The sequence below is a fragment of the Mesoplodon densirostris genome, chromosome 14 (genome assembly GCF_025265405.1).
Source record: "Mesoplodon densirostris isolate mMesDen1 chromosome 14, mMesDen1 primary haplotype, whole genome shotgun sequence".
NCBI lineage: Eukaryota > Metazoa > Chordata > Mammalia > Artiodactyla > Ziphiidae > Mesoplodon > Mesoplodon densirostris.
In genome coordinates, this window is record NC_082674.1 from 55,125,226 (window position 1) to 55,151,562 (window position 26,337).

A 26,337-nucleotide genomic window follows, 5' to 3' on the forward strand; every position below is an offset into this window, starting at 1 on the left:
CGGGCGAGCGAGCGAAGCTTCATCTGTATTTACATCCGCTCCCCATGGCTCGAATTAACTGCCTGAGCTGTGCCTCCTGTCATATCAGCAGCGGCATTAGATTCTCATAGGAGCGTGAACCCTACTGTGAACTGCACGAGTGAGGGATCTAGGTTGCTTGCTCCTTATGAGAATCTAATGCCTGATGATCTGAGGTGGAGATGAGGCGGTGATGCTAGCGCTGGGGAGCAGCTGCAAATACAGATGATCATTAGCAGAGAGGTTTGACTGCACCACAGACCATAAATCAATTGCTTGCAGACTCATATCAAAACCCTATTAATGAGTCGCAAGTGAAAACAAGCTCAGGGCTCCCACTGATTCTGCACTGTGGTGAGTTGTCTAATTATTTCATTATATATTACAACGTAATAATAATAGAAATAAAGTGCACAATAAATGTAATGCGCTTGAATCATCCCGAAACCACCCCCCCCCCCGGCCCCGGAAATACTGTCTTCCACAAAACCAGTCCCTGGTGCCAAAAAGATTGGGGACTGCTGTCCTAAACTCTCTGACGCCCAAGAGCTCCACGGTAAATAATTTGTACTCTGGAATTCAAGTTGCCCACAGCTGGGGTTCAGACATTTACAGACATGTTTTACCAACTGGCGAGGCATTCAACGTAACCCAGATTGCTGAAAGTGCTGCTGGGCAAAAGCATCAGAAGGCAGGACCGGTCTGAGAGGGGTTACCATGTGATCCTTTCCCCATCCCAGCCCGGTGGGACTCCGCTGAGTGGTACAAGCTAAAGAGCTGTGCCAGGAGGCTCCCATGCCTCATGCTGGCGGGAGCGGAGGGGAGGAGGACGTGGAGAAAGGAGATATGCATCATAGCCTCCCACGAGCTGGATCCCACTTCCCCTCAAATACCATTACCGATTTCCCATCGGACCAGGCTGCTCCGAGAGACGCTAAGCAGCTCCTGGCTCATTTATCCACACCCCTCCCATCCTTTCCGAGCCTGCCTAAGTCCCACCTGCCCGCTAAGGCTGTCTCCAACCACTCGGCCTGATGACCTCGCCCTCCTCCGGTGCTTGTGCCCCGTGGCACCTGTTCAGGCCTCGGTTCACGCCTGGTTGTTTACATGCGAATGTAAACAGACGCACAAAGACTGTGGATCCGCCTCCCTGGCAGCGGCGCGCCAGGAACACTGCCTGGCGCTCTGCGCAAAATGAATCAACGAACGCATGCCTCCGGCTGCGGCCTATTCGCAAGGAGAGCGCCCCAAGTCCTCCTCCCCGATCCTCGCTGCTCGGGACTACGCGCCCTCTCGCGACCCCATTGGCCCCAAACACGCAAAGCGAGCGGCGAGCGCGGAAGGCGAGGGAGGACTGCAGAGACAAGAAAATCAGGCCTCCCATAGGCCAAGACAGTGCCAGGGGTGGGCTTTTCTTGCAGGAGTGGGTCGTACATTGGTCGATCTTCCGGACTGACGGCTGGGATTGGTCGCGCGCCTCCAAAGGCGCCCTCCGCGCGGAGGCAGGGCGGGCCCGAAGGGCGTGGTCATCACTCGGTCCCGCCCCAGGCGTTCAGGACTCCGGCGGGAGGGTGGCGGTGTCCACCTAGGAATCCCGTTTGGGGGCCGCTGCGTGCGGCTGCTTTCGCCCTCGGCTCGGTCCGGGAGTCCGAAGGGTTTGAGGCGCGGTATGTAGCTGTCGGCGAATGGGCGCGGGGTTCGGGGGTCCGCGGCGCAGGGGGCTTTGGCCCGGCCCCCTCTGCTCTGCGGTCTCGGGGTCTGCGGAGGCGGGCCGGGCTGGCAGCTGGGCCTCGCGTCCCCCGCCTGGAAGGGCGCAGAGGCTTCGCGGAGGCGGGGGCGCCTCTTGCCTGAGACTCCATTTTGCAGGCGAAACGGTGGGTGAGGATAGCGGCCGGGAGTCTAGGCGCGGAGGTGGGAGGCAGGCATTGGAAAAGCCTGAGCGCCGCGAGGCCGGGCCGCGGGAGCGCGCGTGTCCGCGCATCCTCCGGTCGGAGCAGCTGCGCCGCGGGTCTGCCTCGGCTCCTGGGGGCTCACGTTCCCTAGCGGCCTCGCCCTGGGCGTGTCTTGTTTACACTGCGCGCTCGCCGGGCCCAGGTTCCCCAGGAGTTAGGGGCCCGCGCTGCTCCCGTACCTGGTCTACCGCAGAGACCCTCTATCACCCGGTCAGGATCATTGCCACTGTTAAGATGGAGACGAACGATGCCTTCTGGTCACCTTGAATGCAGCAGCCCCGCTGCCGAGGGGAAAAAGCAATTTGTCTCACTTTTTTTGCGTGGAGGGGCCACCCTTTCCACCTGTCATCGCTAGAACGGTTCTCAGCCCAGGGGCACAAGTCCAAAACCTGTTTCAGGCCCTTTATAATTATTAGGTTGGGTTCGGTGTATTGTTTGTAATAAAAATGAGCGGAAACCTGCTAGTGCCAGAGCAAATTTGGACCTCACTGGGAATTCATTGGAGTGGGTGGGGGAAGGCGGGCACAGAGATAGATGGCATTCATAAATACCCTCACGTTCCTGGACCTCGGGTGTAAAGGGTATTGTTAAAATGCATGGCAGAATGTGTTGGGTCAAGGAGTCAACGATACAGGGCTTGGTTAAAAGAGGTAGAGGTCGCCCCTTCTCATCCTTGTTCCCTCCACTACCTGGGTCCATCAGGTCTGGGCCACCCGGTACAGAAAAGAGCAAATAATTCAGGTTTCATGTCTTCTGGAAAGCTTTTTAAAGGCCTTGCCCTACCCCACAACTAATAATCGCTCCCTCCTTTGCACAGCCTTCCATAGCCTCTGATTTTATACATCACACTGTCTTGTGGTTTCCCCAGCCCGTAGCATAGTGCTTGGAGCATAGAAGACACTCAGTGATGGAAGGAAGCCAAAAGAAAACAAAAAATCAGCAGTGTAGCCAAAAGTTGACAAATAAAAACTTTAATTCCTTTAACTCGGCCCGATTATTCTTACAGGTGAGGGAGACAGTTGAGCTCTGGCTCTCAAGTCAAATCAGACTTTAGCTCCGCCATGTTACTAACTCTGGACAAGTTATGTAACTTCTGTATGCCTCAGTCTCTCTAAAGTGGGAGTGACAATAGGTCCTACTCCATTATTTCTGAGGTTTAAGTAAAATAGTGACATAAAGTGCTTAGCAGAGTTCCTGGCACAAAGAAAATGTTCAGTAGCTGTTAGCAGTTGCTAGGATAAAAATAAACGTACTTGAACAGTTTCACTAGTGCTAAGTATCTGTATAGTATTTGACCCTTCGGGTTCTGTCTGCCTCTTGGTCCTTATCTGTTCCTTGATTTGAAAAAATCCCTTAAGCCATTCCAGACTTTCCCCCCCACTGTAAAAGTATTCCTTGGAAGATTACTTGTTTATGCATGATTGATGGAGTGACGAATAACAGTTTGGCCAAGTAGTACAGTAGTATTTGATGCACTCTTCATGTGGTCTGTTACTCAAAATGGTCATGTGAAAGCAGAGGAGATGGGGGCTGATATGGCTGACAAAAATGTTGGTTCAGTTGGAGGCGGACTTGAAGTGGCTTCTCTCCTTTTAACTTAAATCTGTTCTCTCTTAAAAACTGTCTCCTGTCTTTAAAGTTGTTCACAAACATTGTGAAAAGTGGAAGAAGTCTTCTAGTAGCTCCAAATCTATTTGCCAGACCTTGAGGTGGCACATACATCCCCTAGGAGGATGTTGCCTCACTTCCAGGTTTTCCTGTACCACTTTCTGGTCACAGGAAACAAGCTAAGTTGTCCATTTCCTTCCAGCTGTAGGTCCCCTTGGCATGTCAGTTTCTCAAATTATTTGGAGTCCCAAAACAAAGACCATACCTCTTCTCACTTACAACTATCTCAGGAGAATTCTGGTCTCTGATTCTGCTTTTAGTGTAGTCACATGAATCTTGAATCCTTTCTAGGGAATACTGTTCTTTCTGAAGATGCCCTTCCAGTTGTGACATTCTATAATTAACCATTAAAAACCTGCCACAAGGTGTGAGCTTTTTCTAGTGTCCTGTTGGAAAGACCTTAAGGACAAGGACCATAAATTTCCTTCTTTTGTGTGCCTCGCATAAGTAGGCGCTTGATGAATGGTTGTAAACCCATCATAGTTCCCTTTCAGGGCGCTGAAACAGGCTTACTAACCTGGTGGTTCTGAAACATTACTGTGCTTACCAGCCACCTCGGGAGCTTGCTAAAATGCAGATTCTGATCCCAAAGCTCTGGGGTAGTGCCTGAGAATCTGCATTCCCAACAGGCTCTGAGGTGCTGCATATGCTGCTTTTCCGTGGACTTTGAGTAGAAAGGTACTAACATAAGTATCTACATTTGCTTTTTAGATGTACTGGTAAACAGGCTTTGTTTCCTTCTGGTATTGAGATGAAGTCTTGGATTTAGGAGCTGTTTTTTTTTTCCTTCTGTTTTTAACAGTTCCTCTATTTTGTTCCAAAAATGATTTGAGGAATCTTTCCAAAATAGTTTCAGTGTAACGAGATTTTTAATAAAAGTGATTGAGGCAGATAGGGTAAAAGAAAATTAAGAGAAGTCAAAGATAAGTACAAAAGGTGAGTGCCTCTCTGTGCTATACATTTTACTTGGGTGGGACTACTGATTTGGTTCTGAGCTTCCAAGCAGCAAGAGCGAAGAGGAGAATATTTTTTGGAACTAGTTTTGCCAGTACGTATATAAAGTGAAAACAAACTGGCTACTCAGTGAAACAGCTGTTTCTATTACTGAGACCTGAGAATTCTTCTCCAAAGAGAAGTATTCTGAATAGTATCTCCAGAAAATCAGTAAGATTCTTATCCATCTTCATACGATGTAGCCCAACAGACTCACAGAAAACTGTCAGTACAGTAAAAGCAGTGGCCTGTGGAACTGCAGCCATGTGGTCCAGGGCCAGCTTCTTCAGACAGTAGGAATGATTTTTGTTACAGGGCAGCTGTTTTTCGGCCTTGCTCTTTGGTGGGAACAGAGTGTCCAGTTGATTGACATGTTGAGTCCCCATCATCCTCATACTTGGAGCTTTGTTGGATGGCGGCAATCTACTGACTGCTGAGGAGGCCAGAGAGCTTGGGGTTGAGGGGAGGGGTGGCTGGAAGCTCAGTTAAGATCCTCGTAGGTGTGGCAGTTGCACCTCTTTATAGGTCATCTAAAGACCTCTCATGACAAGTTAGCAGACTGGCCTTGCTGTGAGGTTCTCTGCGGCCCCAGGCAGTCAGCCAGCTATTGAGAGTGTGAAAGGAGGGGAGAGCAGCCTGGTGGCGGCCTTCCCACCACGTTATTAGAGGGACCCAGTGTGCCTCCTAGGGCCCTGGAGGACTCTTTGACTCCAAGCAAAAGGTAAGGAAGCTGCCCCAGTGGGGGCGGGCAGGAAAAGGGCTGCTGGGGCCAAGGATCCTGAAGACGGCGTCGACCTGTTGCCAAGCTGTGGGAGACACGTCTACCCCGTCATAGCTTTGAGCCTGTTCTCCCTTTTCAGTTTGCTTGCTTTCACCTGCGAAGGAGGGGGACACAACACTCGGGGTGACCTGCCCCACAGGGAAAGACAGGGCCAGTGTGGAGGCCTGAATGGCCGCGGGGCTCGTACATCCAAGGAAGGAGCAGGTGGAACGGCGGTAGCTCTCCGCCGTCGGCCTCCCAGTCTCAAACCTCCCGCCGCAGTGTTCGCGGCACCCCCCACACCCCTTTGAGGCGGGCCTGGCCCTCTTGTGGCTGCCCCTTTTGTTGGCCTCCCCCGCATAAGTCTTTACGCGCTTTCATGCTGCCTCCCATGCCTGGACTGGCTTCTGCCTTTGAGCTCCTTTCTGCTGTCCATCTGGTTCCCCCAGAAGCCTTCCAGGAACCTGACAGTGCTGGGTCCTCCCCACTGGCCCCCTTTCCTTGTGGGTAGCCTTATGTTCCTAGAGAAAGAGCGGCATTGAGAGCCTCTTTGTCTGCTTCTCTGGCCAGATTCTGCCGCTGTGTGTGCACGCCGTGACCACTTACACCTGTGGCCTCCTGCAAAAACAGCAACGGAGCTTCAAGGCTTTGGCCCCTGAACGGGTAGGGCTGGCTCTGTCAGGCAGCGCCTGGCCTCCGCGGCCCGTACAGGTGCCGTCTGTGCACTTGGCTACAGAGACAGGCCCTGACCAGAACCCAGCTTCCTGGGCAGAGTTGGTGGTGATCAGATTGTTTGGAAGGGGAGCTTGTGATTTACAGAATCGTGGGGAAAGTCTTTTTGATCAGAGGAGGATTGCTCCCTAAGTCGTCGATCATTTGTACCTTTGAATGGTTTAGTTAAGGGAGGGGCATCACCCCCCCACCCCACGCACGCACACCTCCCAGTCCTCTGTTCTCCATCCTGGACAGGAGCAAGTGGGAGGAAGTCCTGGTAGCCGTGACAGGCCTGCACGAGGGTGGTGCAGCAGGTAGCGGGAAGCGCCAGGAGGCCAGGCTTACCCACGTAGTGTGACCCCATACTTCTACTGTAGGGCAGGAGTAAGCCAAGCCTACATAACTCCTCATTATAGCTGGTAGGTCATACGGTCTTTGCAGGCCGTAGAAACTAATGGAGAATTTTAATACCAAATTCCAGGTGGTCCCTCGAACGTCCTGAAGCTTATGTGTCTTGTCGCTTGGTTTGGCCAAGCACAGGGCTGAACTGGTGTGTGCACACCTTTCTCAGATGGGAGGCTTGAATTCATTGTTCATTGTCTGTGCTCAGAGCTCTCCAGTCACTCTGTCCAATCTCCTGTTGCTTCCCGGTTAGGAAGGAGGCTGACTGAGACCTCTGCCCACCAAGGAGCTGCTGGCCTCCAGAAACACTGTAAAATGTGTGATCAGAGAGCAGGGAGGACCCACGTAGAGGAGTAGGTTGTTTGAAGCTACCGACAGCATAGCAAGTTGTTTTCATCTGAGCAGTCCATTGGGTGTTTAGGAAAGGAGTAAGCTGTCTCTCACTGGAAGGGTTCAGGCAGAATCCCCATCTCCATCCTCACCCTCAGAGGGTTAGAAGGAATGATGATGTGTAAAATCTAGAATCTATGGAAATGAGGACTGGGCTTTCATGCAGTATTACAGATGCCCACCTGACAGATGCAGACAGAGTTGAGCCCTAGAAATCCAAAGCTTGTACATTTGCTAGGCTGATGTTTTCTTCGACATGATTGATATGTTCAGCAGTCATTACTTCAAGGAGTTTCCCTTGATTATCTCGCTCCGAGTTGATTTCTCTTTTCTTTGTATTCTTTACTACTTTACACAGAATTTGGAATGAACGCTCATGGACTTTTTTTCTTTCACATGAATCTGTCTTAGTTCTCACATAAAACTCCTGTGGCGCAGGGAAAATACAGCATGATTTGTTAGGCAGATTAATAAGTAAGATTATGAAGGGACTGTGTATCCAGACTGAGAAAATAACCACCTATAATCTGTCTCTTCAGAAGTACCATTTCCATGAAAATCACTGAATTACAGACCTTCTTTCCTGGTTGCTGAAGTGTCTCTGGCGACACTGTTAACTTAGTTCAAGTTTGTATGTATACTTGAAAGTTATCTAGAGGTATATCTCCTGCATAGCTTATAATTCTAGCTCACCACTCACCCCCAGAATGAATGGATACCTTCTTTTTTGAATAATGAGATCCAGACAAGACAAATCAAAAATACATCATTAAAACAAAGAGATCATTTGTTTGCACCCCTCTTTTGCCCCAGCAGCATCTTATTCCAGTCCTGTCTTATGACCACACGTTTTAGTGGAGGGGGAGGGGACTAGGAGAGTAAAAGGGGTATTAGCCACCCATCATGGCCCAACTCTGGCCATTGAGAGAATCTCTAGAGGTGGAGCAAGAAGTAGAAGTTGGAGGCTGCAGGCTAGGTTCAGCCGTCACCCTAATATTTCCAGCTTGTGGGCTCAGCTTATTCCTATAATTGTGAAAACACAGTTTGCCTGAATCGTCTTCATGTGCAGTTTCTTAAATAGCCACTAGGTGAGGATGTGGCTCCATGAAAATCGTTCTCAACAGGACTTGGTCACTCATCTCTTTGTCCCTGTACCAGTCTCTCCCCTCTTCTACTTTGTGTGTCTGTCTGTTTTGTAACTTGTTCCCCAGTTCATAAAGAGGTTGGGTTCTGGAGTCACACAGGCCTGGATTTGACTCTCTCTGAGAGGTTTCCCCCTGGGAAATGAGGATAGGAGGACCTGCCTTCTGCGGGAAACTGGCGCTCTCTCAGGCCACCGGTGGGAGTATAAATTGATGCCACCCCGTAGAGGTAGAACATATGCCAGAAGTACACACGCGGGTCCCCTTCGCCTCAGCAGTTCTCCTTCTGACTGTTGGCGCTGTGGGTGTGCTAGCACACGTGCAGTGGTGTGTGTACGTGGTTGTTGATCACAGCGTTGTTTGTAGTAGCAAAAGGTTGGATCTAACGTAAATATCCACCAGTAGGGGACTGGTGGAATACGCTGGCGTGCATCCTTACAGTGGAGTGCAGTGCTGCGCAGTGGTTAAAAAAAGAGCGCTAGGAAAGATCTCCAAGATATTTCATTTTTAAAAAAAGAAGAAAGAAAAGCAAGGTTCTGAACAGCGAGTCCTGTACAGTTTGCTACTTTTATGTAAAAAGAGGGGGAAGGATGAAGTAGATTTTGGTGTTTGTCTGCATATACAATCGAGGTGAGAAACACACACGACTTTAATTAGCATATTTACCTGTTTTTGTGGGAGTATGTAGTGGTAAGCATTTTGCTTGATTTATATGAAAAAATACCTGCTTTTTCTTCCTCTGTTGGACTCCTTCGCTCCTTGCAAGGTGACTTCCTGCGCTGATTCCGCCCCTGCCCCCCCAAGCACTAGCTGACACTCAGCGTGCACTGTGCACAGGCGGTGTCATCATGCCCCGCGTGCCCTGGCTCGTTTTAGGAATGGGGACAGGGCTGGAGGGAGACTTGCACGTGCAGTGCATTTTATATTTGAACCGCATGTGACCGGTTCAAGACAGTCATTCTTCTGATTAGTCCCTGCGCACGTGCTGCTGGCTGTGAGAAGGAGACGAGGGTGCGTGTGACGTGTGTTGTGCTCTAGGCTCGCCTCTGATTGTCTGGAGCCTCGCCAGGCAGGCAGGGAGGACACTCTTGTTTCCCGGGCACACGGTCCTCACCAGTGGTGGTTCCCCGTGTGAGGGCCCAGCAGGATGAGCCCGCGGCCCCAGCGCTCCGCCCCCTCAGGCTTCCCTGCCGCCACCAGCGCCTCCTCTTGCCGTCACCCGCCTTCTCGTCTCTGAGGACACGGGGCTGTTTCTGGCCAGGTTTTAGCTTTGAGGTTGACCCAGTGCCTTCCAGGCGGCCGCCCAAATCCTGGGCGCTTGCGCTTCCCTCGCCTCCCTGTCCAGCTCCTCCTGGAGTTCTCTTCCTGCCCGCTTTTTGTCCCACCCCATCCAGCCAGGGCTCCTGGCAGAGCCCCTGCCTGCACACTCAGGCTGGGGGCTCTCCCTCTGTGGTCCCTGAAGCTCCTGTTGGAACGGTTCTGTTTTCAGATCCAGCTCCCAGATTGTTCCTTCTCTCACCCCGAGTGCTCACCCTGGTCCCCCGCCCCGCCTGCCCACCTGCCCGCCGCCTGCAACCCAGTCAGCAGGAGGAGAGCTGCCGCTCCCTCCGGTCACGGGCCATCTTGGAGCCCCCCAGGCCGGGTGTGGGTGCGAGGCTGCCTCTCGGCCGCTGTGGCCTGGAGCTGCCTGCCGCCGGCTGTGTTGCGCCGACAACTGCTGCAGGCTGGTGCAGGGAGGGCCCAGGCCAGGCCCCTTACCCAGCGGGGCTAGGCCAAAGCGACAGGGGCGGAAAGGCAACTCGAGGCAGGACAGACCTTGACTCTGATTGGGGCCTGCGCTGAGCCTCCTGGCACCCGCTGCTGGGACTGCTGCCAGCCACACAACAGCAGAGGACACAGTGATGTGCTCCCGTGTCCCCCGTGGAAGGGTCTGGAGCTGAGGAAAAGCCAGACCTCTGTTTTCCTTTGAGGAGGGAGCCATCGTTTGCTCTTTTGGCCAAAAAAGTGTTTGTCTTCATCATTAAAAGGTAAAAAACAAGGTTTCTTAGCCATAGATGCAGAAAGCCTCTCTTTTTCTCTGCCCTTCCCGTTTTGTAGGGAGCTGAAGCTTCAGCAGAGCCCTGATCTAGGAACATCTCGATGGCCCTGGGAGAAGAAAAGGCAGAGGCAGCCACCGCCGCGAAGCCCCCGTGCCCTGGGGGGTGGAGCTGCCCGGATCAGGAGCTGGACCCCACAGGGCCTGCGCGCGGGGAGCAGCCGCCCCACCTGCAAGCCGAGGGGGGCCTGCCTCTCCTGTCGGGGGTGCCCAGGGGCTCCCTGCCCCTGCCTGCCACGGTGGGGCTGGCCCTGGCCCCGGCCCCTCGGGAGCCTGCCAGCCACAGGCCAGCGGGGTCAGCAGGGAGCCTGCAGCGGGTGGGTCTCAGCCAGCTCTCAGTTCCCTGCTTGCCCCTGCTAGCCTGGGGACTGGAGATTGGCACTCCGTGAGAAGCCAGGTGGGGGCTGAGGCAAGTGGGGCTGTAGCGTCGCCTAAAGCTGTCCTGTGAGAGTACCTTCCAGCCCTGTCCCAGCATCTAACACGCTTTCCCAGCCCCCGTATGAGGTGGGGAAGTCGGGGAGCTTGGGTGTGGTGGTGTCTGTTTTACAGGTTCACATGGAGACTTGAGCCTTGGGGCCAGCAGGGGGCTCTGTCCACAGCATCTCCTATTCCTCAGGCGTGTGACTGGTGACCTTTTGAGGATCAGGGAAGCTATGGCCAAGACCTGCTGTCCAGAGGGCTAGGCCAGGGGAGCCCTGACAGGGGGAGCCATGTCCTGTTTTTGACTCGGTGATGTGTAGGCTTTACGGGGCCCCTGAGGAGATGTGCGAAAGGAGGGTCAGGGGCTGTGGGCTCCTGAGGGCTCTGAGACTGTATCCCCTTGGGACCCAGGGAACCTGGCGGTACCTTAGAGCCCCTATGGTGGGCAGCACCATCTCTGGGCAAGGAGAATTTGGGGGGCCTCCCTGATTACAGGGCAGCCTCACCTAATGGGAGTCACGTGGAGCATGGAGTCCTGCCTGTGTCTGTGACCTCAGGCAAATCACCGGATCTCTCAGGCCCTTCGTATAGTTGAGAAGGTTATCTGATGGACCTGTCCCTCCCATCTCTACGTCCTGTTGTGTTCTGCTTGCCAAGGCCTTTCATGGGAACAGCTTTGATCTCTTCTGTGGCACTGTGGCATTGACTGCCACATGCTGCCCCCAGAGCCCCATCTTGTGAGGAGGCGCTGAGCTGACTGGGAGAAAACAGGCTAGGCCCACCTGCCTGGGGGCTAGGGGCGGGGCAAGGCTCGGGTACCTGAGTCAGATTCAGTGAGGCCGGCAGCACGTGAGCAAACACAGAAATGGGCTGTTTCCTGAGTGTGAGTCTGTTGCCATTATAGCGCTGCTGTTTGTTGAGCTATCACCCTGTGCTTCTCACCCTTGAGCTCATTTAATCCTCATGTCCTGAGGAAGCGGTCCTATCACTACCCCCATTTTACAGGTGAGAGAAGTGAGGCTCAAAGTCGTAATCTGGAAGCTGGCAGCCAGGGGCTGGCCTCAGGTCTGTCTGGTTCCAAAGCCCATGCCCTTAACCTCTGTGCTGTCCTGCCCGCCTTGGGGGCAGCCTCTTCATCAAGCATGTTAAAAACCTGAAGTGAAGAGGCTGAGGTGAATGACTCATTTTGCCACGCGTCACCACTGGATGTGAGCTGAGCCAGGTGGGCTGCCTGACTGCCAGGTTTGGATGCGAGTCTTGTCAGCAACAGAATGGTTGAGGCTCTGCCTGCCCAGGACACGCTTCTCAAAGGTTAGGCAGTGTGTTCCAGCTTCAGCACGACAGAGCTATTTGAGTTCCGCTCACTCACGAACTAGGCATCTGCGGAGGAAGAACTTTGGAAAGGACGGGGGGGTAGGATCAGTTCGGGGCTCCCCGGAGCAGGCTGCGTCTCCAGTCACCAGCGGCACACTCTGTCTGATTCTTGTACCAGGTAGCAGGCTCTTCCTTTCAAGACCTTTCCTCAGTATCATCTGGGTCCCCAGAGAAAAGTGCCAACTTGTCACTGAGGAAAGAAATTTGGCGTGCTTGTTTTCACCTTTTCCTTCCCTCCTGTCACTGCAGATGGAGGAGGCTAGGCTTTCTGCCTCAGAGGAGCTGCCTCAGACTCGCACCGTTCCCAGAACCACCACTCTTTGCTCAGGACATGACGCTGACACTGAAGATGACCCGTTCCCAGTGGAGTCGCCGCAGGCGCTAGACCACAGCCCACAGTCTCACGTCTCAGGGTTCCCGTTCCCGTCAAGGTGGAGGTCCGCGGTGAGCCCAGGTGCCACTGTGCCTCCGTCTTCCAGCTGCAGCGTCTCTGCCTCATCCCCGGGCAGCAGCCTCCAGGGTCACCAGGAAAAGGTGGAGCCTCAGAGTTTCCCCCTTGCCAAGGTCTCCTCCTCCCTGGAGCTGGCTGTCCCGCTGTCGGCCCCCTCGGTGGTGGGGCTGGGTCCTCGGCTCCAGTGGTCGCCCCAGCCAGTGTCCTCAGGGGGCGATGCTCCCGGGCTGGGCAGGAGGCGCCTGTCCTTCCAGGCCGAGTACTGGGCCTGCGTGCTGCCAGATTCCCTGCCTCCCTCCCCTGACCGCCAGTCCCCGCTCTGGAGCCCGAATAAAGAGTATGAAGACCTGCTGGACTATACTTACCCCCTCAGGCCCGGGCCTCAGCTCCCAAAACACCTTGACAGCCGCGTGCTGGCTGAGCCCGTCCTGCAGGACTCGGGCATAGACCTGGATAGCTTCTCTGTCTCCCCAGCAAGCACCCTGAAGTCACCCACTAATGTCTCGCACAGTTGCCCACCAGCGGAGGCCGCTGCCCTGCCGTCCTCAGGGCCCAGAGAGCCGAGCCTTAAGCGGTGGCCCTCAGGAGTACCCCAGAAGCAGGGCAGTGTGGGGTTGGCGTCTTGTAGCCCCATTGCCTCCACCCCCAGAGCCCCAGGCAGTAGGGACACTCCTTGGGAGAGCAGAGAGCCAGCCCTGAGGGGCATGAAGCACTGGCCACCTGTGGGCAAGCACCTTGAGCTGGGCTCTCCCAACCTGAGAACACGGGACAGGGGGTGGCCCTCACCCAGGCTGGAAAGGGAGAAGGGGGCCAGCCAGGGTATCGGGCGCTTCGCCTGCACGGAGTCTGGATGGAAACCACAAGAGGAGGTGGAAAGTGATGACGAGTATCTGGCCCTGCCCTCTCGGCTGACGCAGGTTTCTAGCTTGGTTTCGTATCTGGGTTGCATTCCCACCTTGGTGCCCCTGCCCACTGATGCCGCCGAAGGGCAGAGATCCCTGGACGTGTCAGACAGTGATGGGCCAGCTTCCCTCCCGTCGGACTCCAGCCAAAGCCAGCTTCCCTCTGGGGCTGCCCTCAGAGGGTCCCGAAGCCCTGAGGACCACAACCACTGTTTGCTACGCTCCTTCGTCCGTGCAAGGGGCTCAGCGGGAGAGGGCAATCTGGTGAGCAGCCAGGCCCTGGGGGTCTCCTCTGGACCACTGAGAACACGCGCCTCCTTGCCGGCGATGTTGGACCAGCGGGCATTCTCGGATCCAGATGCCGAGGGGCAGCCTCCTGGGAAAGGAGGAGAGCAGGGAAGAGAGTCGCTCGTGCAGTGTGTGAAGGTAAACTCAGCCTTTCAGAGGAGTCTTCCTTCTTCCCCAAGTCCACTAACCTCATACTGAAACCTAGTGACACTGAGTACTGACGCGCCAGGCACTCTATTGCACCTTCTCCTGTCTAACCCTCATGACTTTCTACTGGCGTTCTCATGTCACAGTTGGAGAAAAAGGCAGTGAGGGATGAGGTAACCTACCCGTTCACAGTTAGCAAGGGCTGGAGCCTGAGCTGCTAACCACTACCCAGGCTGCTCCCCGAGGCACTTGACCTTGAGGATTAACAGGTACTCTGCACAGGAAGGACCGGTGCTCAGATGCCTTTAGGAAATAGGGGGCTCAGTGAAAGTGCTTCTTGGCCGAAGGACTTCTCAGAGCTTCAGTGTGATAAAGCGGTGTAACTGCAGGGTTGGAGGGATCAGATGCGCCGCTTCCTAGGCTTCTCGGTCACCGAACCTTCTCTTGTGGACCACCTAAGACCACCAGGAGATGGAGCTGATACTCCGTGGAATCGGGTTGTCAGCATCAGGCAGATGTGAACTTTGGCTCAGTCTCTTTAGTTTGCTCGTTTGTAGAATGGGGAGCTTTGCCTCCGTGGGACTGTCGTGTGGATTAAATGAAGTAATTCATGCCGAGGGCTTTGCGTGGTCCCTGACACAAGGATGTTTGGAGCGTGGCTGTACACACGCTCGGAGAGCCCACGGCCTGCCTTCCGGCTGAGCGCCCAGGTGCTGTGTCCACACGGCAGCAGGGCAGCCAGCCCGAGGGCTGTGTCCCCAGGAGCGACATCACAGAAATTTGCTAGCTCTCGAGGGCTTTGACCTGCCCCCTGATGTCCCGTGGGTGACTATTTGTATGGTGAAGCAGATGGGACAGGTGTTAGTGTGTGCCCTCCTTTGTGAGGCAAGACCGAGAGAGGCCATGGGGTGAAGTGCTTGGGTCACAGCCACCCCTGATGAGTGGGTGGCAGGAGTCTAGGGCCCCAGCTCCATGGGCGGGTGGGAGCAGAACAGGGACAAGCAGTTTTAATTCAGTCGTTTTCAGGCATAGGATCAGGTCAGTCACGATCACGGTCACGTATTTTACGTCCATGTCTTCCCCAGGAGCAGTTCTAGAGTTGGCGGTAGTGCTGGCCCAGGAGCTGGTCTCTGTGCCAGGCAGGCCCCTTCTGGGCTGTCCCCGTCCCTGCCCTCACCTGAGCTCCTCTGTCCTACCTGCGGGGCTGGACTTTCTCAGAGTCAGGTGCGCTCTTCTTACTGCCCTGGCGGAGGTCTGGAGTCACGGGGTGGGGACAGGCATGGAGGAGAGAGGAGACAGCGCCTCAGTGGGGGAATGTTCTCGAAAGGTGCGCAGTCTGTATCCTGGGATTCCCCCAGGTATTTTTAGCCTTTGAAAATGTCAACAGCGGTTCCATGGGTAACACCACGTGTCAATTTGTCTACACAGACGTTTTGCTGTCAGCTGGAAGAGCTGATCCGCTGGCTGTATAATGTAGCAGACGCTGCTGACCACCTGACTGCATCCAGGTCCAGCCTGACAGGCCTCAAGTCTTCTCTGCAGCTTTACCGGGTAATATGTGGTCCTGGCATCTGACTGTTCACTCATGAGAGTGGTGGCTAAATTACTTGATGGGAAAATAGAAGTTCAAATAACTGACGCTATGTATGTTGTGGTCCATTGATTTTTACCTGAAGTCTAATCAGAGGTTCTTTTCAAATTCTTAGAGTTGAAAAACTGTAAACATGTATGAGTTATTTCCCAGGCCAAATAGAATTTGAAGAAAGTGCATTTTATTTATCCTCAATCAAAAATACTTCAGGGTTATTTGTGATGTGATTTTCCAAATATCTCAGGGATTGATAGGCATAGATCTGCACTCTTCGGAAGTCATGAGTCACACATGGCTATTGAAATTAAGTAAAATTAAAGATCAGATTTTTCAGTTATCTGGCCACATTCCAAGTGTTCAGTCATCACATCTGTCTGGTGGCTATGATATTGATTGAACAGAGCATTCAGAACCTTTCCAGCATCACAGAAAGCTCTTTTGGACACCACTGACTGGATTTAAGGATCTGAGCTGCAATTGTACTGACTCCAGAATATACACAAGGCATTTTGATGGTATATAAACAAAAATAGGATCCAGTTTGCTTCTCAAGGTATTTTTTGGGGGGTGGAGGTGGCCTCTTTTTAGATTTTGTGATTTTAAAAAATCTCTTTGTGGGTTCCGGTGAACTTGACTTCAGAACAGGTGTATTTTGGGTGACAGTCTGTGCTGTTGTGGCATAATTATCAGTAGGTGCCCCTTCATTCTCAAAAGTGTTCCGAATTGGATGATAATCGGTTACCCTAAGTATAAAGGTTAACTGTGACTGAAGTGCCCACTGACTTCCGGCATGTCTGGTTGGCCAAGCCTTTCTCACCTCTTCTGAAGGAGCAGAGGTGTTGTTTGTGGTCTGAACCTGACGCTGGTCTAGAAGGGGTTTTCTGGGACAGTCCTTTGAGTAGGAGAGCGTGTGATTGACTTGTGCCTGAGCCACGGCCGTACCACCCCACTCAGAGCTCCCACCACACCCAGGCAGGAGGCAGGGCCTTTGTTTCACAACTTGGGAGCCTACTAAAGTTTAGGGGAGGGGGCTTGCCTGGGTGGGCCAGCCGCCCTACCCTAGTGGGAATGCTGTTTCCTGCTGTATGGAGAGAGGCTGCCAGAGTTCCTTTCCCGGAGTACGCTTGGGGAAGGAGAGGAAGGCCGAGTGCAAGGGTCCTCTGTGTGGGACCCCCGGAGAGTATGTGCAGAGCTGGGCAGGGCCCACCCACGGGAGGCCCAGGGGCATCACCAGTGTGGGGAGAGGACATTGCCTGGAAATTGCCCTAGTTGGATCTACCTGGGTGGCTTTTCTGGAGTGCCCCAGCCCCGCTCCCGACAGAGCAGGTGTCACGTAGAACAGCTCCATGCCCTCCGTTTTATCCCGCATCCTGTCCTCCTGCACCTCCACTTCCAGGGTGGTCGTAAGCAACTATCTTGCTCTGTGGGTAGAGCTGAGATCTGAGCTGGGAGTTACCCCTGCAGGTCAGCGAAGCCTAGCCCACTTGTGTCATCCACACAACTGTGTCACAGAGTGGGACCACACTGTCAGTCCCTCCCTACACAGGCATATGTATGAGCTACCTTGACCTAATATAAGCACGCACGCTTGTGTTCATGTATTTTCACTTGTGACTCTGTCTTACATACTTTGTCTGAATAACACAGTGGGTTCCTGGCAGCATATAAACTGCAGAGAGTGCTAAAGAATAAAATAACAATTATAGGTAATAGGGCAAAGGAAAACTGAAGACAGGAATACAGTAAATCCAAAAGTAAAATTGTAACTTCAAAATTAAACTGCCGGGCTTCCCTGGTGGCGCAGTGGTTGAGAGTCCGCCTGCCGATGCAGGGGACACGGGTTCGTGCCCTGGTCCGGGAAGATCCCACATGCCGTGGGGTGGCTGGGCCCGTGAGCCATGGCCGCTGGGCCTGCGCGTCCGGAGGCTGTGCTCCGCAACAGGAGAGGCCACAACAGTGAACGGGAGAGGCCACAGCAGTGAGAGGCCCGCGTACCGCAAAAAAAAAAAAATTAAACTGCCAGTTTCTGCACCCTGTACTAAAGGTGGTCACGGATTTGACTTTACATATTAGCAGCTAAAGGAAAAACCAAAAACGGCTACAAGGCTTGATACTGCGAGGGGAAAAGAAATCAGCTGCTTAGGAGACCGTCAGCTTCCCCGACGCCTTCCCATGTCCTGAGGTCCACAGAAAGCAGGACATTGAGGGGAGGACGTGGGGCAAGGCAGCAGCTCCCTGTGGTCATGTGAAAGGCGTTGCTCTTGTGGCTCTTGCTTACCAGGTCCGTGTTTTGAGTTTAAAGAGAACCGTGTGAGGTGTGGCACAAGCAGGAAACCCTGCCTCCAGGCTGTTCGTGAGCCAGGCTCTGCCAGGGAAAAGAAAGCTTTTCTTTTGTCAAACTGTAAACAGAAAAAAGGATTGACTCTGTGTTTGCCTTGGGCTCAGAGAAGGTGAAGTTAAACTATCGTACTGTTTACTTGGATTCTGAAGACTGGGTGGGTTAAAGGGGAATCAAGCTACTGAACAAGGGATCATTTTTAATAACTTAGACGAAATGGTAGTCATGAAACTTTTTTTCTTTTCTTTTTTTTTTTTGATATGCTTTAAGCAATTTAAGAAAGATATAGATGAACACCAGTCCCTGACGGACAGCGTCTTACAGAAAGGGGAGATTCTACTTCAGTGCCTGTTGGATAATACCCCAGGTGAGACGCTTGAGGTTTTGAATTAAGCCGGGGCTTAATCCCTCTCAGTGTAAGTCCGGGACCCACACTGTCTCTGGGAAGGAGCCTAGTGCCAGAGTCCCTCCCATCCGTACCCGTTGCCTTCAACTCCCACAGCCGCCTGCCAGCCCCTCGAATCATCACGGCCCCGCAAACACATGAGGAGGCAGTCACAGCCCTGCAGGTGCTACGAAGTTAGGCATTGAGCCTGCAAGAACCGTGCTGTCTGGTTTCTGCTTTTATCTTTCCTTGGTGGTGTCCTGGATGGGAATGCTGGCTTTAGTCCTGTCCTCGGCTTTCGGCTAGGGTGCTCACAGCAGGCAGCCCCTAGGGTTCCCTCCCTTTCGCAGTGCAGGCTGGACCCCTCTCTGGTTATGTTTGGGGAGGGATTTGTTCCAGGATCTGAGAGCGGTCAGTCTATTCTACAGGAAGAGACTGAAGGAAGAAGTGAACTGATGGGACAAGTGGACAGCAGTGCACAAACTAAGCTTGAGCCCCTTTTGCAGGATGGGGTCCCAGGTTAGAAAGGTGTGAAAATCACAGATTTCGAGAGTACATCTCAGCGTGCAGGGTGCAGGGGTTTACGATTGGCCTTGACCTTGCTGGGGCAGATATGATAGGATGAGCTAGGAGAACGCTAGGTTAAAGCAGTGAACTGATGGACCACCCCCCCGCCCCCGCCAAGAGCAGCCGCTACCTTCCTGTAAGACTGAACAACCAAGTGTTGAAAGAGCCTGTCTATGTCTTGCCTCAGTTTTGGAGTGAAATGGGGTTTACGCTGGAAGCAAACAGCATAAGCAGAAGTGGGCAGGACCCACTGGCTTGAGATGGGAAGAGGTGGCGCTTTCCTGACCAGAAGTGGTGGGCGGTGGGCGGTAGGGAGGTGGTGGAGACCAGAGTTTCTCAGCCTGAGCACCGCTGACGCTCTGGGCCATGGGATGCTTTGCTGTGAGGGGGCCATCCTGTCGTTGCAGGGTGTTCAGCAGCGTCCCTGGCCTCTACCCATTAGACGCCAGCGGCACCTCCCCAGTTGTGACAACCCTGAACGTCTCCAGACATTGCCAAAAGTCCCCTGGTTAGAAAAAACCGAGACTGAAAACTGTGACTGGGCAGAGGGGTTTTGATGGGACGAGCAGCCACTGAAGGGTTTTCAGCAGGGCATGGCTTATCCTGTGTGAATTATATGAGCCCTTGGTGATCCCCTGCCTGCGGGAGGCCTTTGTCTTGGCTCTTCTGATGTTCTCTTGCACTAGAGTTTTTAGGGTTTTTTGGTTTTTATTGGGGCAGAAATTCAGTATGCCAGGCTCCTTTGCCACTTGTAATTACACCAGTATTTTCTTGCATACTGTGTGCTGAAGCAGTTGACATACAGTTTTTTCGTTCCATCACAGCCCTGTGAGATGGATACTATTATTACTCTTATTTCACAGAGCTGTGCATCTGCCTTGGGCCGCACAAGGAGTGGCAGCCTGGCTCCAACCCCTGTGCGCTGACCCCCGGCTCAGGCTCCTGCGCCTCCAGACTCAGCAGCACAGAAGAGCTCAATACCAGGACACTTCCTGGAGGCCACGTGTAACAGTGGGCTTCTTACAAGCTTCAGGTTCTTGGACCTTCATTTAAAAAGTGATTCAATAATACTTCTCAGTGCTTAATCTGTAATAACAACCCACTTTGCCCTCCTCTCCCAAAGGAGTCTAGAGGTATTTTACTGCCCAAATAAGAGGATTTTAGGGAATTCCCTGGTGGTCCAGTGGTTAAGACTCAGCCCCTTTCATTGCTGTGGGCCTGGGTTTGATCCCTGATTGGGGAACTAAGATCCCACAAGCTGCACAGCACAGCCAAAAAAAAAAAAAAAAAAAAAAGAGGCTTTGGGTATTCTGTGGTTTCAGAGTGACACCCTGCCCCTCCCGACCCTCTGCTTAGAATAATCAGGAACTTGGCTGTTTTGTGAAAATCACAAGTTTCCCTAGACATTCACAGGGTCTCTCCAGCTAGGTGCACAACTCTTCTTTCCAGAGCATGCTGTCAGAGACAGTGGAGCCTGAGCACGGACACCTCCCATCCCGTCCCACGCCCCCGCCCTGCTCAAGCTTCTTCAGAGCCTGCTTTCTTCCTCAGCCACAAGTATAACTTTAGGGACAGGTCGTCAGATTAATTCCTTCAAAATCTGCCCACCTCGGCTTCCAGCCAGAGGCCTCCCCAGTGGCTATCTGGCAGGTTTTCACATTTTGACCCAGTTACTTTGGTGCATGAGTTGACGGTCCTGTCTCACACCCTAATTTCTCATTATACGGGATCAAATAACTAGAACCTATTGGCATCAAGCTGAACCAGGCCCCTGTATGCATGTATTCAATTAAAACATCAAAGTCTCAACTGAGAAAGATAATTTCATCACTGTTCCCAGCTTTCCTTTTATTTGGAGCCAACCAAATGTTCTAACATTCTAAAAGAAAAGTTCAAAAAATAAAGGTCCCCTGAATTCCACTGAGGACAGGGCAAAGGTCTGGTGAATGTGGGAGGGGAGAACCCAGCCCATTCGCCTTTCCAGGTGAGCTGTGCCTTGTGCCCTGGCTGCATTCCTCGGCCTGCCTTGCTGGCTCTCATAAAAGTTGTCAGGTCGGCACTTTGCCCTGACGATGCTGCACTGACGTGGCTTCCCTAGGGGCTGATCTCAACACAGCCAGCCCCTGTTCCTTCTTCCACCCATCTGTCAGTATCCTTTGCAGATATGCAGCTTCCCCTTTCCCTTCCTCTGTTAGCAGATGTTGCAGCTGTGGCAGGAAACTAGGGAGAGTGTGAACACAGCTGATAAAGGCGCAGGAAGCAAAAGCAGCCTTTGTGTTTAACAAAGGAAGTAAAGTTTTTAAGAGAAAAAAACAAGCCTGCTGTGGGTGATGCACTCTGAACCTAGCCCATCCCTTCCTCAAATGAACACTTGACCTGTAGGGGGTGGAATCTTGGCCTCACTAACCATCTTGTCTTAGCCTGCTTTCAGGTAATTTTCTTTTGAAGTCTGTTCATTTAGGACCCACAAAAAAGGGTTCACAAGCATTCCCATATTACATTACCAGATCACCCATATATGTGCTAAATGACAGTCCCACAGCCAACAAGTTGATAGGACCTGGTAGCAGGACCCAGAGTCCTAATCCTGGCATGTTGTTTTGTTTCATTTCAGACTTCTGCCCCACAGGATCTGGGTGTGTGCCCTGGGTCTTATCTCTAAAACTCAGATAATTCCAGTCACCAGACATCTATGTCTCTGTGCCTTTTTGTGGATTACGTAACTCCAAAGTGGAGCCAGTGAAATAATTCTCTCAGCTTTCATCAGAAGTTAACAGCATAGATCCTCCAGTGCAATACAGTCCCTGGAGAGTCACTGTCAAAAAAAAAAAGTGGACATTGTGAAACTATTGCCGTGTTCCTGTCTTGTATAAAGTGCTACACCCTTATGTGTTCTTTTGAAAACACACTTGCATTGTCTCTTTGGCCTGACTGCTTTAAACCTCATTTGTTAGTGTTAAAGGACATCCTCGGGAGGATCTCCAGGCAGCCCAGCGAGCTGGAGAGCCATGCAGATCACCTGTATGACACTATCTTAGCCTCTCTGGACACACTGGCTGGCTGCACCCTCATCCCCGAGAACACACCAATGGCACACAGGAACGCCAGTGTGAAGGGGATTAGCCTGGTAAGTAGAGCAACCCAAGAGAAGAACATCTGTCCTTGTGCCCAATTAGGGTACAGAGCTCCTGCTCTAACAGTTGGCTGTTTCTTAGAAGCTTGTCGAGCTAAGAGCCGCTGAAACAAATAAGAGGCTGGGAGAAGCCCCTGAAACTGAAAAAGGGAGATGCTGCCATTGCCAGGAAGGGGGCAATGATGTGATGATGAAAGCTCACTGTGGTGCTTCCCATTACTCAGTTTCAGCCCTGCACCTGCTGAGGACTAGGGTGCTCTAGCTTCCGTTGTCTATGCAGACCCGACACTGCCCCCACCCCCGACAAGAACAACTGCAAAATTTACCTGTACCTACTTTTTAATGTCTGCACATGTACGCTTCTCCAGTACAAGCTGCCTCTGTTCTGCAGACTCTTCTCACCCAACTCATTTGGTGCCCCATCTCTAAGCAACTCTTAACAGCACCAAGTACCCACAGGGATCCAGAATTGCTGACCACTCTCCATACCTCCTTTTCCTGAAAAGGCTCCCTTCCAAAAAAGGCTAGGGGGATAAGATGGGAGTTCCATGCCTTGGAGACTTAACAGTACAACTTCTTATCTCTGGAAAAGTCAAGCAGGAGTCATAGGGAAGGGAGGCCAAGAGAACAGAGGGATCGCTGCCGGCTGTGGAGTTGCCACAGCCCAACATGATGATTCCACAACTGGAGCATACTTTGGCTGAAACTTCCTGTCCTACAGCCAAAATCTGGCGTTTAACTCATAGATTTTCTGGGTGAGAATTCACTGTAGACAAAAAGAAGGTAAAGGATAAATCCAGGTATATCAAGAGCAGGGGAGTCCCTTTATTTGCCTCAAATAAATCTGAGCAGTAGTCATTTTAATTCTAAAATGAATGCAGGTGACTGCCGTGTCATTTCTTCCTGTGCAGCATTCTGCCTGTAACAGATGCTTCTCTTTCTCTTTCAGGCATCTTCTCAGGAAGACATGTAATCTGTTAGCCAAAATCTGGCTATTGGGAAACTTTCAGAAGTTCTTGTTGAGCCATTCAGTACTGAAATCAAGGGGGAAACTTTCATGTACTAGCTTTAAAATGCCTTTCTCTTCCCTGAAGGGCTGTTGAGTTACTATTTTTATTTAAAATGAATCCTTCCAAATTAAGGTTTTCCTTTGGTGCTTCTCTACAGAGAGCATGTAGCTTTGCAGTTCTTGATAAAATAATGCAAGGCTTACAGGTCTTTCTTCTGTCCATTTAAAAAGAGGAGAGAGTGCTCCTAAACTAGTCCACCTGCTGAGATCATTTAAAGAAGGTATGAGAAAGCAGGTACCCAGTACTTGGTATTCTCAGGCATACAAGAGGATCCAAGAGACTGGTGGGCCAGGAACTTGGGTCTTTTCATAAAATGAAGCATAGACTTATAAGTCCCTCTTTGAAGATTGTAGAAGAGACTTTTAACTCTCCCAATAGAAGGTTCTCAACAAATAGAACCTCTGTCAGTTATTTTGGGCTGTTAGGGTTATCTTTTATCATCCTAAGTGCTCAGGGCTCCATCTGTCTGCCTAACTAACATCTTAAAGGAGAATGTGTTAGGGACTTGGGGAACTGCCATTGAGCTTCAGCCGGACTGTGGACTAATTATCCGCTTTAAGGGTGCCTCCGGGAGGAGCCTTCCTCCATTCCTGCTCTCCCTTGGAAGAGCAGTCCATGGTCAGAGAAGGGCATGGATAGGATCACACAGCCTGGTTAACTGCAGAAGCTAAGGCTGTCAATAGTGAGGGGAAAAAGGTAATTCTTCGTTGCTTTGGGAGTTGACGTGTAAGTATCTTGTAGAGAGAAAAAATCTATGGATCAACCATTTAAAGCCAATTCTGTGGTTTTTTAAAGCAAAATGATCAGCTACTGCTGGTAACCACAGATTCTGCAAAAATAAAAAAGCACTTAAAAAAAAAGTTTTATTGGGCTGTGAATGAACATGGAAGGAGGAAAGCACTTTCCCCGGTTACTTTTAGTATTACCGTGGGCTAAGACTTGAGGAAAGGTTCTTCACACTTAAATATGTGAGATAAACATTTAAAGATCTTTTTTTCAAACTCCAGATTCTCATTTGAGGAGGGTGCTTAAGAAAGGAAGATCTTTTAAGTTCATAAAGAAATGAACAAGTCACCTGAACCCAGAGAAGGTAACATTAGAAGTTATTCTCATAAAGCAGACTTCTGATATCCCCTCAGAACAAAACATTTAATACAAAAGTAGCCTCTTTAAGAGAAGTTGTGGACTTTAGTTTTGGGGGCTGAGCCACATAAGCTTAACACCATCTCGTCCACCTAGGTGTGAACTAAAATCGTATGAACGTGACTTTTCTGCTTCAAAATTTCTCAGACTATGCTGGAAGATGAGCTGTAAGTTCTAATATTTAAAGATTAACTATGAAGTAAAACTATATATAATTCAATAGTAGCTATATAAAATGCAGTATTTCAAGTGCCTCTGTTACTCTGGTATGATTTATCATAATGCTTAAGGGCATGTTCTGTGTATTATGATTCTGCCATCTCTATTTTAATCTTGGTTCCACACATAGTGAGATTTAAAAAGACAAAACACCTTCCTAGCAGATCATTATATATGTAAAACATTCTTAAAAGCCTAGAATTGGTGAAAAAGGCCCATCTAATGGCCTCTGTTCTTAAATTGATATATTTCACCTTCTCTCTGTGGCTATAAATTGGTACATGCCTTTCCAATGAGTGTGTTACAGGATAGCCCTTGGGAGTTAAACCATTTATTTACTAACATTTGACCGGCATGAAAATAAGTCTTACTAGTCAGCAAAAAAAGTGAAGATGACAATCCTATAGAAACTAACTGGCTGATGGTATTTTATAGCAGTTGAATGCTGAACATGCCATTCTACCATTCAACCTAATAATTATAATCAGCTTCAGCTGACAGGAATTTTCACAGAATATTTTATTTCGGAGTACCCTGTTTCCCAACAAAATACTGCTTTTACCTAGAGATGATCTAAGATATTTTTGTTCAAATAAGGTGTGAATAATGTTTGAAATAAGGTGTGACTGAAGGGTGCCTACTCTGGACCTAGTTGTGAATGCCACTGAAGAGTATGAACACAACCGTTAATGATGTCTTCGGCAGTGCTACAAGAAGTTGAAGACCTCCCTTACAACTCAAGCTGAAATTGTTTCTGACTAGGAAGACGCTGCCAGCAGCATTCCATGAGCAAATACAGCCAGGTTAGATTCAAGAGGCCTGGCTGGCCAGTGCACTGTGGTACATACCACCTTAAGGACAGCAGTGCCTTCCAGTGACATATCATGTAGTTCCAAAATCCCAAGTTTACCTGTATTATAATTTCCTAGTAGTCCCCTTAAATTAGTAGAACTTAAGTCCACAGGGAAGTGGCAGTACTAGGAGCTGGATTGGCAGTTTCAAAACCTGGGTTCTTGTTGAAGCTCCATGGCTAAGCTCATCTGCAAATAGGAGACAGTGTCAATACAGGGCTGTTTTGAAGTTTAAATGGGAACATAAAGAAGGGCCGATGTAAAATATGCTGCAATGGCGACATACATGCCAAAGGAAATTCTGGTCCAACGTCAAAGAACAGGAAGTTACTGCTCATACCAGAATGGCTATCATCATTCTGTAAGGATTCCCGGAGACTGTGACTGCTTAGGTTTAGAACACTCTTCACTTCTGTAAGCTAATTCATGGCAGCCGCTTGTATTATTTAAAATATGGCAAGCAATAATTCCCTCTACTGAGTTGAACGGATTATTAAAAGCCCATAGTAGCTTGAAATATTTGTACTTGAAAATGGGGGTAGGAATGGGAATTTCCCCTCCTCAAACTGCATTTATTGGCAAATTTAAAATAGCAAGTAGTGAAGCATGCTGAAACATCTTACAGTAAGCCCCAGTCTGGACTGCCATGGGGGAAAAATAACACTAGAATTTTCCAAACTAAATAAGTATGTAAATATGCTTACATCTCAAATTCATGTAATGTTTTTTGCTAACTAACTCACCAAGAATAAGCTGACAGTTTGAACTTGCTGTATAAAACTGAACTGCATCACACTTCTAACATTTGTATCATCTACTTTAAAACACAGTTTGAATTCTTTCCCCCTGTATACTGTATTGATAAGGCAAAAAAACACAAACCTTCTGAAGCATTAAAAAAAAATCTTCACCCAAATAACTACTGGTGACTTGAGGAATTTTTCAGTTGCCTTATGTGAGGATGAATAGATCCAACAAGCACATCTATAATACAAAGTAAACTGTGATTTTATTGTGAAATTCTCATAGATGGAAAATTAGATTGAATATTTATTCTGTCCATTTCATTTTACAATAATCTTACCACTTATTTTTGTACCGTGTATTTCAATTGCCTGTTTAGTGAAAATAAAGAAACCTATAATTTTTGGCTTGTTTTAGCTTAAATTTTACCATTGAATTAAAGACCCCACCATGAAATGCGTTGCCAACAGCCACATCCCAAGCCCCTAAGTAAAGAATGTTTTGGCTGCTAGTTCAACCCCAAGGAAACAATCTTTCTTAGACTTCTATCACCTTAAAATGCCAGTGTTATTAGCAAAAG

At 50.6% G+C, this 26,337-nt stretch overlaps 1 protein-coding gene across 1 annotated transcript; it reads left to right on the top strand.

The window, feature by feature from the left end:
* Positions 1–1,574: 1,574 nt before the first annotated feature.
* CEP68 (centrosomal protein 68) lies at positions 1,575–26,188 on the top strand. The gene is made up of 6 exons (XM_060116818.1): positions 1,575–1,685; positions 12,178–13,707; positions 15,145–15,267; positions 17,916–18,012; positions 21,552–21,724; positions 22,680–26,188. Exons 2-6 carry the CDS (start codon positions 12,178–12,180, stop codon positions 22,701–22,703), a joined length of 1,947 nt encoding a protein of 648 aa, XP_059972801.1. The 5' UTR covers positions 1,575–1,685; the 3' UTR covers positions 22,704–26,188.
* Positions 26,189–26,337: the final 149 nt, after the last annotated feature.

What these genes read in the sequence shown, in the direction of transcription:
- CEP68 (XM_060116818.1), top strand. Translation starts at nt 12,178, where the DNA reads ATGGAGGAGGCTAGGCTTTCTGCCTCAGAGGAGCTGCCTCAGACTCGC. An exon ending in CGCTCGTGCAGTGTGTGAAG is followed by an intron (nt 13,708 to 15,144) that starts GTAAACTCAGCC and finishes TTGTCTACACAG; the next exon opens with ACGTTTTGCTGTCAGCTGGA. An exon ending in GTGTGAAGGGGATTAGCCTG is followed by an intron (nt 21,725 to 22,679) that starts GTAAGTAGAGCA and finishes TTTCTCTTTCAG; the next exon opens with GCATCTTCTCAGGAAGACAT.